This window comes from Zootermopsis nevadensis, unplaced genomic scaffold (genome assembly GCF_977971745.1).
Source record: "Zootermopsis nevadensis isolate Lab colony 2312 unplaced genomic scaffold, Znev_1.0 Znev_ptg000003l, whole genome shotgun sequence".
Lineage (NCBI taxonomy): Eukaryota > Metazoa > Arthropoda > Insecta > Blattodea > Termopsidae > Zootermopsis > Zootermopsis nevadensis.
In genome coordinates, this window is record NW_028259135.1 from 1,457,966 (window position 1) to 1,472,007 (window position 14,042).

At 35.3% G+C, this 14,042-nt stretch overlaps 1 protein-coding gene across 4 annotated transcripts in view; it reads right to left on the bottom strand.

Moving 5' to 3' along the window:
- Khc-73 (Kinesin heavy chain 73) overlaps nucleotides 1-14,042 on the bottom strand; it is a 100,716-nt gene that overhangs the window by 23,907 nt on the left and 62,767 nt on the right. For 2 of the 4 annotated variants that reach the window (XM_087360344.1, XM_087360363.1), the window contains exons 22-28: nucleotides 13,563-13,745; nucleotides 11,912-12,103; nucleotides 11,526-11,728; nucleotides 10,042-10,132; nucleotides 9,402-9,544; nucleotides 8,768-8,957; nucleotides 6,237-6,251 (exon numbers count right to left, since the gene is read on the bottom strand). In XM_087360344.1, the coding sequence (XP_087216470.1) occupies nucleotides 6,237-6,251; nucleotides 8,768-8,957; nucleotides 9,402-9,544; nucleotides 10,042-10,132; nucleotides 11,526-11,728; nucleotides 11,912-12,103; nucleotides 13,563-13,745 (1,017 nt within the window). The remainder of the gene's footprint in view (nucleotides 1-6,236; nucleotides 6,252-8,767; nucleotides 8,958-9,401; nucleotides 9,545-10,041; nucleotides 10,133-11,525; nucleotides 11,729-11,911; nucleotides 12,104-13,562; nucleotides 13,746-14,042) is intronic. The other 2 variants (XM_087360353.1, XM_087360358.1) reach the window with 1 other exon arrangement.

A 14,042-nucleotide genomic window follows, 5' to 3' on the forward strand; every position in this document is an offset into this window, starting at 1 on the left:
TCTAAGGATAAATGGAATTCCCTGCATTTAAATATTTTTTTCTTTAACACTGAATACTTCATAGACCAATTTGCAACCAATCAAATGTGCCACACACTGTTCAGCCAATCAGTTTTCCATATTATTCCAACAAAAAATAAATGACTCAAAACTAACGGCAAATCATTAATTTGATGTTTATATAAACTTCAAAGAACAAATACAACAATAAGTTACTTCTTTCTTGCTGTTTTTAAGTTTTGTTCCTTTAGGTAGATTCCATACAATGTTTCACACTTTAAGATTTTAGTATGGGCATAAACGTGTCTTGCAGCGCACGTGCACAAAATCAGAATATTATAAAAACACACACAAATGTGGAGGTAATTTTTTAAATTATTATTCTTATGAAATGCTACAAGAAGGTAACAAAATTCGCAATGTTCCATCACATATAATATAACGGTACGTCTGGTTAGTAATGAATGTGCAGGGAACAACTTAGCTTGATTCCACAAAAATGAAAATTATGAAGACAATTATTAAAAAAAATCATCAAAAGATTCTAAACTGTACTGAGTAGCAAGAATATTAATTGCAAGACTTTCATAATAATTATTCAATCCAGGTCGCAAACATCTGCATCACAAATGCAAAGCTTAACAAAAAAACAGTATGTACAAAGCTGTTATCTATCTTATTATTTCAATAACACCAATTTATATGTAAAAACAAGTTATCACTTATATATTTATTATTCAAGTCATATACACAAACTTTTAAATTATTGATGTTAAAATTTAAAATTTTAAATTTAAAATTGATATTCTGCGCCATTCATCGTTAACTCGATGTTACAATGTTGCGCTTTAATATTTCTACATGTTTCGATGTCATAGCATCATCATCAGGTTTTTATATTTAAAACTATTCTATATTTATTAATGCAAGCTTTTCGTTGATTATAGATTGTAGTTTACTATTGTAGGTGTTTTCTTTGATCTTCTTATTATTTTGCATATTATGTTAGTTGTTCATTGTTCTGTGAAATTATTAACAATATAATTAACATTTGAGTTATAAATATTATTTATATGAAACTGAGTTTGGATATTGTGATAAAAATTCATGTAAAAGTAAGAATATATAAACATGACGCATCAAAACTATAAAGTTATCACTGTTGGGAATGACTGGTCTAAATAGAATCATCATATAACCTTTTTATTACTTCTGAATAAGTGATAAACACAAAGGAAACAATGAGTAAACATAATCTTACATTTTTGACAGATAATTCTTATTGAAACAGGATTCATTAAACTGAATATTATATAAGGAAATGTTCCCATTTTTTAATTCAATGCACTTTCTGTTGATAAAGGTCTCACATTTCTGCAGTATGGTTTAGGGAGAACACAGACATAAGGCTATGATGATGAAACATTCCAGCACTGACAAGAGACAAACTTTATTCGAACAAACAATGATGGAAACCAAGATCGATGTCACAGCTGAGGCCATTAGGTTGCAGATCGCTTCACACTTTAGACTGTTTTCATGACACTGTTTAAAGTTTTCTGTATCAACATCAACTATAAAAATTCAGTATTAAAATTAAGTTTCATGGCACTTACCAACATCTGTACTGTGTACGCTACTTTGCTAGTTTTATGCTGCAATTTCAATACTGCAATTATTATACAGAAACGTAACGCTATGGAAACCTATATGATATGATAAATGACCAGACACCAAACAACACGCTAAATTACTGTCTAAAACGATAGAAACATTATCATCCAGCCATACTAGAGTCTAAATGTGAAACATTCTATATTCATGCAGTTCAAGATGCAATTACACTTCCATTTTAGATCCAGTGTGAAACCCATCTCTCTTTTCAGAAGAACCAACTGAAGGTTCCTTTACCACGCTGAAATCGTCCTCTGTGACTTTAAACTAGCTACCAAAATACATTCACTAAACCTGTCATGGGCAACCTGCAGTCAGTGGGGACAGATCTAGTCCACCGTCACTTTTATGTGGACCACATTCAGTTTTACAATTTTTACTCATACTGTAGCTGATCTGTAATGTATCAAGGTATTTTATATGATGTGAAGCTTTCACGGCAGCTTTCATTAATTAAGTCTTCTCGGGCTATCAGCCGTGTTAGATGGCGATTAATCGCCATCTAACACGGTAAAGGTATTTTATGTTTAACAAAATTCTGAACTTATTTTTTTTCAACTACTGGTAATAACTTACTTGATAGGTAAAATCATGGCTTGTGGCCATGATGAGAAAACTAGATCAGGTTGCCCATGTCTGTACTAACTACATAAAACATATCTTTCTACTGCCCATTTTCTAGTATTTGTGTATTTCCTGACACAACAAAGGTATACTGCTCTCAACACATATATGGAATAAAAGGCATTTATAAATGCTCCACCATTCTATAGTTAAGTGGAATGAAAGTATATTAAATAATTTCAACTGTCGCTAAAAGCAAAAATATTATTTCTACTCATTCATATATTCTATTACTAAACTTGGATTAAAATAAAACAATATCTGTGACAATGAATTGTAAATCAAAATTTTGTCCAAATTTTTCCTCACATGAAACATTACTAACAATTCTGAACATGTTTTTTTCCCCCCCATATGTCATACGGAAATGCCAAGGTTAACTCCCATTATAATAAATTCCATACTTAAACATGATATGACCAAAGCTTGGTACATACACTACAGGTCTGAAATATTACACATGAAGTTTGAAGTACTGTATATGTTGAATATTATAATTATTAAGAATAAGTTACCGATTAATTTTTTTGTACAGCTCACACACAACAATCAAAATCATGCTCTTCTTTTCAACCTTTATCACACAGAAATAGGAGATTTAAACCACTGTAATGAAGGTCTGCCTACTGGACCAACTCCAGGGTTAAGGGTTCGGCAGTGTGTCATTATGACGCAAGGCCAGGCGAACTGTTAGTCACATTATTAATGGCTCATTTTCTCAAGTATATTTTGGAACATGCTTTATTGTATAATCATATTCAGAACGCAAATGAGAAAACGAAGATCAACATGGAAATAAAACATTCAGTTCAGACGTTCAGTTCCTGAAATCATAATAATCTTTGTCACAACCCACAGATAGACTGCAGATATTCAAAATGACTGATGTTTAATGGTAAGATTGGGATATGGCAATAGAAGCAGTGCTTGAAATATCTTTGACCATTTTCTGGATTTGCCACCTACTTTTCCGTGTTTTACGACTACTGTCCAGAAAAACATAATCATGCAACTGATGTACCTTTACCATCAATAACCATCATGATCAGCTAGTAATGAAATATGTTACCACACACAAAAAGAAGCACACTTCAAGCACTGTCTGAAAAGTCACTATACAAATTGGTGTTAATTTATTAATTAAGTACAATAACAAAAACTTAGCAGGATTCTGGAAAAATTCACATATTATTTTCATTGCTGCTTCAAATATGTATGTAATTTTAAAATATTTAACAATACACTAAAACCTAAAAAAATTTTATGCATACAAACTTGTCAATTTAGTTAAAAAATAAAAAAAAAAATTACAAGAACTTTATAAACAATGAAAATTGTATGCATATTTTAAGAAATCCTGTCACATAACACAGCAGTCCACCATTTAATTATCACATGGCCTACCTGAATACCCTGCAATAACAAGTAACGATAACCACTTCATACGACTGAGTTTGGTGAAAGAAAATAATAATAATAATAAAAAGAACACACATTCACACTTGAGGAGGAGATAAATGCGAAAACAGATCACAAGTCAGCATGTCTCTACAAATCTAAGCCGACACAACCATGCCACAAACCAGTAACGAACATAACGAAAGAAAATGTCGAGTACAACAATACTCCAGCAACAAAATTACTTTTGACCACTTCAAACTATCCAATATGGTTCACATCATAGCTCTAAGGCATTATCACAAGAGTAGAATAAAATAATGTTATTTAGGACAAAAAAATGATGTCTTAAAAATTTCAACTGGGGTATCAGTTTGTAAACTTCAGATATATCATTTCTAAATAGTAAAAGCACAGAAGAAACTCAGAAAAGACATTGAATACAATACTAGGTAGAAAAGAATCGTAACCTTATTTTCATTTATATAAAACTTTAGCAAACCAAAGCCTGCAAGTCAAACGTTGTCCAAGAAATGTTTTATACAGTACTACAAAACAGAGTTCCAAAAACGGAAAAAAAAATTGAGGAAAACGATTCTGATTCATCTGAAGCAATAATTTTTTAGAGAGACTGTAACTAGTAGATTTTACTGCAAATGTGGTGTTCAGTGATTTTGGTCTTTGATTACCTGGCTATAGTGAAGATTCAGTCATGTTTTAGACAGGTAGAACTTCCAACTTGGTCCCACTGATAAAGTTGTATGTAACTGTCACTTCCTGGCTCCCAGCAGGAACTGTTATAATATAGTTATGCTGATTTTATTTTTCTTGTGGGAAAACCTTATAGCACTTCAAGATGAGTCACACAGTTTCAGCTGTGAAGTGACAGTTATTCAACATTATTAGTGAACACAATGCTGAATGATAGTCGAGGTACAAATGATGGCCAGAAGTGGGGAGGAGGATCTGGTATACCACGCATAAATGTTTTGTTTTATTAAAGTTGAACGATCTAGACAGCATGTGGTTGGTCTCAAACTTGAGACCAAATGCATGGAAGACGAGCCCTTTACACCTAAGATTATAATATCTTAAATTTCGAGCACATGCCAACCAAATGCCTATAAGACTATACTTTAGTAAAGATGTAGTATGTTACGCTTCCAAGAGATACTACACATATAGTCTGTCTAACCGACAAGGGTATTTTTGTCACACTTTGTGTAGGCAACCTTGTGGAAGAAAATTCCTGACTTCGATGATACCTTCTGTATGGAGTTATACTTATAAGAGTGCCACGTTCAACAATTTCATACGAAACTTCACAGAACCAGAGACAATTATATTTGTAAAATAATATCGTTATAAACTGCCTTTCAACGAACAAACTCGCATATAAAGTAATTTGTTATAATTATTCACGATTGAAAACAGCAACGCATGTGATAATTCTGTTCATTTCTTATAGTATGAGAAACATGTTCTCACGTTTATAGTAGCAAGAGCACTGCAATGTCATCTGCCATATCCCCACGTGTAAAGCATGTCCACTTGACGAAGTAAGACCACCAAAGAGAATAGTTCCTTCCCTCATGTAAGTTTATGTGCTCTATACTCTTTAAAAGAAGCATTTCAGTATTTATCTAGTGCTGAGATTTTATGTTAAACGTTATTATTTACAGTGTGCAATTTATAATACAAATACCAAAGTCGAGAAAATATTTCGTCTGGCAGCCGTCCTAATTCATGAGATAGGATGACGATGAAGCTATTAGCCACAATCCTGTGCGCATGCGCGATGATATTGCTCTCAACATTATCGGTTTCTTTGGTCATCTCCCGTAATATACAGGAAATCAGGAACGGATATCCATGAATTTTATGGGCATCATGCCGTCTGACGAAAATACAAAATCCCACATTTTCTCCCCTACATTCAGAACACCTCAATGTATGGTCCTTTTAGATTCAACCGCTCACTATAGCAAATTCTATCAGCCTTCGCTGGCCCTTCATTATCGTCTTCTACATCGTTGTCGCCAGCATGATTCACAAGCGGTACTATGTCGTCACCAGTCAGCTGTTGCTCTTCGTCCTTGTGAACGAAAAAAAATAAAGCTTCGACCACCTTCTGCCACATGTCGAGTTGACTGCTAACAAAATGGAGGGTTCCGTCACGGCACGTCAGATAAAACAGAATGTTGAATAACCGAAGGCCAGAAAATTGGGGCTATACTTCACACATTTATGTTCCTGTGTAAGTGGCAGTTTTACTGTAGGAAACACAGAACTGACATCACTATTAAGTGTTTTTAAAAATAGTAATTAGAAGCCTGCATGGTACATATATGCAAGAATAGTTAACTAATATTCAAAAACAATATACACAAATCAAACTAGTATAATCAGAATACTGTGAACACAGCAAAGGGGAATGTGTTATAAGAGGTTTCTGTTCTGATTTAAGCGACAATGATGTTGCACTATTTTGGATAGTTTGAGTAGGAACAATCTAGCAGATGAAAAAAGCCCCATTTTACCTGAGAGAATGGAGCCTAGGTTGCAGAACAAAACAAAAGAAAATTGTCAGAGTAATAAAAGAGAACTTGCAGCCATATTTTATTTCCTACCTTTAGTTTCTATTTTCCCTTTCCAGTGTTTTATTTTGATTAAGCACAAGCTAGGATTCCCAGAATACAAATTTACTATTCTTTTTGTGATTGCTGATTACAGATATACACATTTTGCTTCCAAATATTCAAGGCTGTCTCTTCAGAATTCTTACTTTCTTCAAAATTAAATTATTTTATGTATTAAAAAGATCAGCACTACTTTTTATACCATAATGCATGTTGAATGGTACAAATATAATAACAATTAAGATATAAAAAGGGTAAGAAACAGCATACTTAAAGTCAATGTTCATCTTCATTTCTCAAAATAATTTTTTCTTTTTGGCTATAAAGTCCAAATGATTTACCATAAATTGGCAAAATATATTTCTAGTTCCTTTCCCAAAAGGTTTGTATCTTCACTAACCTTTGGAAAGAAAAGTTCTATTGGAAATTAATGCACTCTAAATAGCAAATTCACAAACAAAACTCGAAAACTAATACTGTTTACCTAGTACATTAACTGCACGTTTCAGGTGTAACAAATTACTGGGAATCCTGGATTGTTTTTATGGCAAAAAGATGACGTTAATTTAATTTAATAGTGCAGTAGATATGAATACTAAAATTTATAAAGTGAAGAAATGTCTAGTACTGGGAAATGTTGTTTTGTATTATGTGATGAACAATAGCAGTGCTAGAAAAAAATACACAGCCCAAAGTTAACATCAGACCTTCAGCAAGAACAACTTCACGTTCAGAGAACACAAAAAATATAAACAAAAGCAACAAGAAAGAGATGGTAAAGGAAACACTGAAGCAAGCGGCCAGATGGTCAATGAGTTCCTTTGCATCACAGAAAAAAAAGAAAAGAAAGGAAGACTTTGTGGAAAGAATGAATGAATGTCTGAAATATAAAATGTGCTTCACGATCAGTATGGCAATCAGCCAATCTCAACTCGGTAAGAAAGAAAATGTTTCTGAGGGATAAGAAATCTATTACATAACATAGAACCACTGAGACACATTAGATTTGAAAGGCATTGCAACTCGATGTCTCATCCCAGACAACATTTTCTTAAACATTACAAAACAAAGCAATAGTAAGAACACTGGAGCATATTTACCAGCACTCTCTGGTGGAAGTACTCACAAAACAGCAAAATATTAGAATAAAAATGTATAATACCCTAAAAAAACTAAGGAAATTAACCACTCGTCATCCAATGAATAATTACGATTTTACGCATGTATCACAGTATAACCTTCCATAAGAACATCACCTTTAGCAAATCTTGAAATGAAACAAATATTGCTATTAAAAACTGAAAGAATTTAAATTTCAGATACATGCCCATGTTTCTACTGTATCTATATTAATCATAATTCCAGCTTTCTTCCATTGGAACTAACAAAATTGAATGGTGCATTCCAATGCAATTCAGTAAAATTAATATCAGTATATTAAATTACACAAATAAGATAAAGAAAAAGGCTATAATTTTATTCTGTAAGACAAATGAAAACAATTGGATGACCTGAAGGCAAGCACATAAGCTAAATGAATCATTTATACCTTGTAAGCACAGAAGATATACAGACTGATGTACAGAGGGCAATAGTTTTTAGTGTTCTTTCCAGAGATGTAATGACAAATCATCCACCTGAACACCCAACACCATAAAGCTGAACAACAATTTCCAAATACGATATTCTTAACGAAACAACTGTAATTTGGTACATACATGAGAATAAAACTGTAATGTATATTATGACAGAAATTAACACAGAAACACTGCAATAATTCATGTTCAAAAACACATCTTAGAAACAAACATTTTGAAATCATAAATATTAATTTCAAAGGAGAATGAAATTCAAGTCATGATGGGCTTCCAATATGGATGACATGTCAAATACCTAATTACTCAGATATAATCAGTGACAAAGTGAATGACTGAGCAAGTTATATCGATACAAAAGCACAGAGGGGGTTCAAACCCAGGACATACATTTCTCACATGGACATCACATACATACCTTTTGGAATATGGTCAGTGAATAAGTTCACATCTACCATCTGTTCATGAAATTCAGCAATTCAAATTCTAATCCTGCTGTATATATGTCACCCAAAATTAAAAGCACTACATTTCTCATGATATGAAACACAGGTTTATTATCCAATTTTAAGTTTACTTATCAGATACTGTTACTTACAAAATTATAACATTTAATGTGAATATGGAACAAGGAGAAATAAATGGTAGAAACTTTCTGCGAACTTTACATAATCAGTTCAGAACAAAGAAAGGCAATTAACGGAAATGATTTGAAAATTCCCAAACAGGTGTACATGAGAGACCATGATGAGAAAGAATGAGAGTACATTCACAAAATAATAATGTGCCTTAACAAAGAATGAAGGAAGATACACCATTGGTTGTTTGTGTACTCACCGAGGCCAAATGGTTTTGGAGATGGTGAGATGTGGTCTCCGTCACCAGGAACTTTACAATAACCAGGTGCAGTTGACGGTCTGCTTCTTGATTCCCTCGATCCAGATCCACTCATCAACTCAGAATTAAGGTCTGTTGCGCTCTCTGACCGTACAACTCCTATATCAAGTGACGAGTCAAACCTCATAATCTACAAAGAATAAACCATAATCAACTCACAAACAAACTCAAATTACTCATGATTTCCCAAGTATCATGAAAACAGAACACAGAAACGGCTTAAAATGATTAAGCAAACAATTTTACACTACTTCAGAAAACTTGCAAAAGAAAAGCTTATAGTATTACCATGTCAATGTGTGGTAACAAGTCTTAAAAATGCTCAGCTCTTTCTAGTAATTTCAGTAGTTTCTCTTTAAAATGTTAAAATAATGTGAGACAACAGCATAAAATATATATTGTTCTGAGGTAAATTACGAAATGGAGCAGTTAGATACAAGAAATGTAACACGAAGAAGGATCACAGGCACATTTAAGAAATTCTGTGTGAACAATTTTATATACTAAACATTACAAACGTGGCAATGGTATACAACTATGAGGTTATGTCTGACAACTGGCTTGATTGATTTACCTGTGAGAAGTTCGGCACACTGGCTGTTTTCCGCATCAGAGGCTGTCCCTGAGCCTGTAAGAGTTCCTTCACGGCAACATTCTGCCTTAGTCGGTCTAGCGTCAAAATACTCTCTACAGCACTGACACCACGAGTATATTTCTCTGAAATACAAAACCCAACATTTAAACCTTAATATTTAAAAGCTTGAACAGTAAAATTCCACCTTTTCAACATTTGGAAGCTGTGTATTCTATTGCAGGACAAAATTCCAAATGTCTTCTCAACTATTTGCCTTTTAACTGTTGAAGATGAAGCTTTAAAAGTGCTATTTTCTTGGTATTCAATCTTCATTCTTATAACTAGAGCCTACCCATCCCTTCCTCCCTTCCATTTATATCTAACTCGATTACAAATATTTTCATACAGACCTTAATTCTACAGCATTAACATAACTTATTATTCCTTTATAATCTATATCTTTGTTAACAATAAGCCAATTTCTACTCAAGAACTGTTCACACTGCTTCCTCTCTCCAAACCTGTTTTATTCATTACGCAATCAATAAAGAATACATTTTCCTCTCATTTCTCTAACTGCGTGGAAGTCTGACTCATAATGAGCTCGCCATGTTAGTGAAATAAATCACATCAAACGTACCTATGTATGTTTCCCCATCGCTTAGCGACGAGTCAACTCCAGAAGCTGCAATCTGAGCCAATGACTCCCTGTCCTCAAGTTCTTCACTTGCCTACAGAAACAAAAATTACACGTCAAATTCTACATCACCTTGCCAATGACTACCACAAAAATACTGGACATATCTCACTTTTAATAGATTTATGGCAGAAAGACAGTTTCCTCTCCTAAAGGAGTGGAGGAAACTGATTTTAATGGTTAAGAGGATGTATAATTCTTGTTTAACTTTCACACAAATGTTTTCCTCATTCTTAACTTTTGTCAGATGGTGTACTCGGTGAAAAATATAGTAAATTTCAAATTTCCTACAAGATTTTCAAGGGAAACACAATGTCCCCAACTTCAGCATCTCTACTGTGATGCATATTCATAGGAAATTACTGCTTCCAGTTCAATTTCATTAGTACTCCAGGAAAACTGGTGCCTGGCCTTCATACACATTTTTATTTTTCTCGTACTGCTTTCAGTTCATAGCATCAGTGTACGAGGCGCGTCCACAAAGTAAGTTTCCCACTCGTCCCACAGCTAGCAAACCTTATATTGCGCGAAGCGACTGTGCGTACGTGATAGAGCAATGACGTAGCATGGCGCATGCACTAACGGCACCTCCCGCGTTCTCACTGTAGCATCGTTGCAGCTGTTGAAGATGGAGGTTCTTATTCCAGCTCCCGCCGACTGTGAAGTGCGGTCAGTGATAACGCTAGGCCGCACACGGCTCGACGGACAGCGAGTCTCCTGCAGGAGTTCAGATGGGAGGTGTTTAATCATCCACCCTACAGCCCGGACCTCGCTCCCAGTGATTTCCATCTTTTCCTACACCTCAAGAAATTCCTGTCCGGTCAGCGTCAGCGTTTTGAGAATGACAGAGAGGCGGAGATGGTTGTCACACAGTGGTTCCAATCCCAGGCGGCAGACTTCTATGACACAGGTATTCAAAAGTTGGTCCCACGGTATGACCAATGTCTCAATTCCGGTGGCGAATATGTTGAAAAATAGCTGGACACTTGCTGTATCTGTTGCAATAAATATTTCCATGAAATTGTGTTTTGTTTCTGTAAACGGCCCCAGGGAAACTTACTTTGTGGACGAGCCTCGTACTTCAGGCAAATTTGTGGTAGCTCATGTCTTTTAAGATCTCTTTCACTTGCTATACTTGCAGCACAATAGGATGGGAATGTTAGTATACAATGTATCTTAAAAACATCAATATATATTACACTTGAATTTTAGATGACCTGTCATTTTCAAATTTTTGAAATCAGAGGCAAATTCTCATCTTTCGATAAAAAACACCATATCAAACTTTGATGCTACACTGAAATAAAATTTCAGAATAAATAAACTGGCCACAAAAGGAATAAGTTCTATAATAATGATTTCTTTAATTTAAATATAGTCATAGCTTGTTTTTCATTACATTCAGTAATATAAAAGGATATGCAAACCTTTGGGATGTTGGACACAACCTCGTAAGTAACCCCACACTGATTCAGGCAGTCAGACTTAACGATCTTCCGGCGAATCCGATCTGCGATGCTCTGCCTCTTGTAGATGTTGAGACTTAAACGTTTTCTGAGTACAAGATCCATCGTTGCTGGATGGGAAAGATGAACTGTGGTCTTCAATATTAGGTACACACGTTCATTTGCTGCAATAAACATGTATATACATCACAAGGTACAAGACTCAACATAACATAACGGGAAAAAAATACAAGTCGGACACACAAAATGACAACCTGCGTTTCAGTTTTTGGCGAGAAACGATGGGGGAAATCACCGGCACCTTAAAAACGTAGCACAGAAAGGGTTAGAGAAAAATTTATACTGACCTTCTGTGACCCTGTTCAAGTAGATACTGTCATGTATTGAGGAGTCCCACGCAGCCACAGCACACACATCCTTCTCCAAGTGCCTAATAATAGGCAAATTGTAGAACTTATTACCGTGCTCTTTAGGCAAGATTGAATTGAGCCCTGTCACTGAAACTTCTTCACCAGATTGATGTGTTGACAGGTCATCAGCTGAAATACCAAGTTCATATTACATGTCACCTCTAAATGAACGTTATGACAACAATAAATTTGAAAACTTAACAATATTCACAGTTGTTCTGCAACCTGTACTAAGAAAACATTGCAACAGTCACTTCGTAAAGAATTCCATGCCTTTTATGGAACCTGAAAGTTTGTTACTTTATTCACATGAGGTTGCCACTGGTCCCTATCCTGAGCCAGATGAATGCAGTCCACACTCTACTCTAACATCATAATCTGTACATTTCACATAATATTATTTGTGAGAGTCAATCAGAACAAATTGTGAAGGAAAACAAAACCAGAACATGTAGCATGTATGGGGAGAATAAGAAAATCTAACATATCTGTAGCATTAGTCAGAAAGTCTAAAGGTGGCGACTGACTTGTAACATTTACTCGTAATGTAACATTCGCGGCGAGCATGTTACATTACACCACAGCTGGTGAGGCGCATCGAATGCTCGTTTTGAAAGCTCGGCTCGACTGTGCTCGTGTGTGCTCCATTCATTTCATTCAATATGTCGGACGTGGAGGTTGTGTTATCTTTGTTCCATTTAATACGCTACTCTTATCTAAAGAACTCGTGAATGCTCGTTACGATGCCGCTCGACTGACTGACTGACTTGTAATGTGACACTCAAAGGGATTCGCGAAAAAACCGACAACACGATGGAGCGCCCGCGAGCGTGAGCGGCTCGCATCGAGCGGCTCCGTTCGCTGTCTTCACTTGTGTAATGCTAGATTTGTAACACGTTACATTACAGGCAAATGTTACAAGTCAGTCGCCACCTTAATGGGAATGGACCACCAGGGAGACTTACGTATAGATGAGAGGATGAGAAAAAAAAGATGGATTTTATCTCTAACAAGGACATCAGGCAAGGTCTGAAGGTAGCAACAGCATAAGAGAGTTGAAGAATTAAGGACACAGACCACAGATGAGGTAGAGAGGCCAAGTAAAGAAAAATATTCAACAGAAAGGTACAGAAGAGCAGAGGTAGACACAAGGAAAAAAAAACTTGGTAAAGCAAAGAGAAGAGTAGAGAAACCTCTGTAATAAGAACTCGCCCTGCTGGAAATATCAGTGCATGATGACAATTAGCGAGAACTGGAATTAACTAAGTAGGATTTGAGGTTTTCGCTGTGGTGAATATGACGATGACTGTCTTCTGGGTTGTAACACCATGTAGTCTGGTAGAAGTTTACCAATGTTTCTGAGGTCATTGTTGCTCTTCCATCATCCAGATGATGGATCTCTGAAATGTTCGTAAACTTCTACCAGACTACATAGCATAGAAGACAATCCATTTTACCAACAAACTAGCAGGAGTAAGCTCAAGTAGATGTTTAGCAAATAAGGAAAATACAAGATTTAAGGACTAAAACATACCAGACAGAAGAATTAAATTATTCAAGTGTGAAACTACAAAAATGTTATAATTACCATTGAGATCAAGAAATAAAACTGGTACGTGCGGTTCCATTCCTGATGGGGGATCCCAGTCAGCAGGTGCTCCAGGGATGCCAGAGCCAGCAGATGGAACCAGAACAGCATTACGCTCCTCTGTAAGGCTCACCCACTGATCCACAAGGCTCTGTTCTCGCTCCAAATCTTGCTCCGACTTATCTGTACAAAAAAGACTACCAGTTAAAATTGTTCATTGTCATTCTGTCCGAACCAGCCTTCCAAATGTCGTGGTTTTAAAGAACAGGCGATAGAAAAAGTCCTGACAATGAATAATTTTTAAGTGTAAACTACCGTCGTCAAAACCCTTTAGAACTGAAGAATACTAGTGCTTGCTTCTTTAGTTCTGAAGGTCTGTTGCAACAGTTGAGTATTATCATTGTATACTGCCTGGATAATTTTAAACTACAGATATATTACACAAGATATGAGGGTTTCCAATTATCTTTTACAAACGTA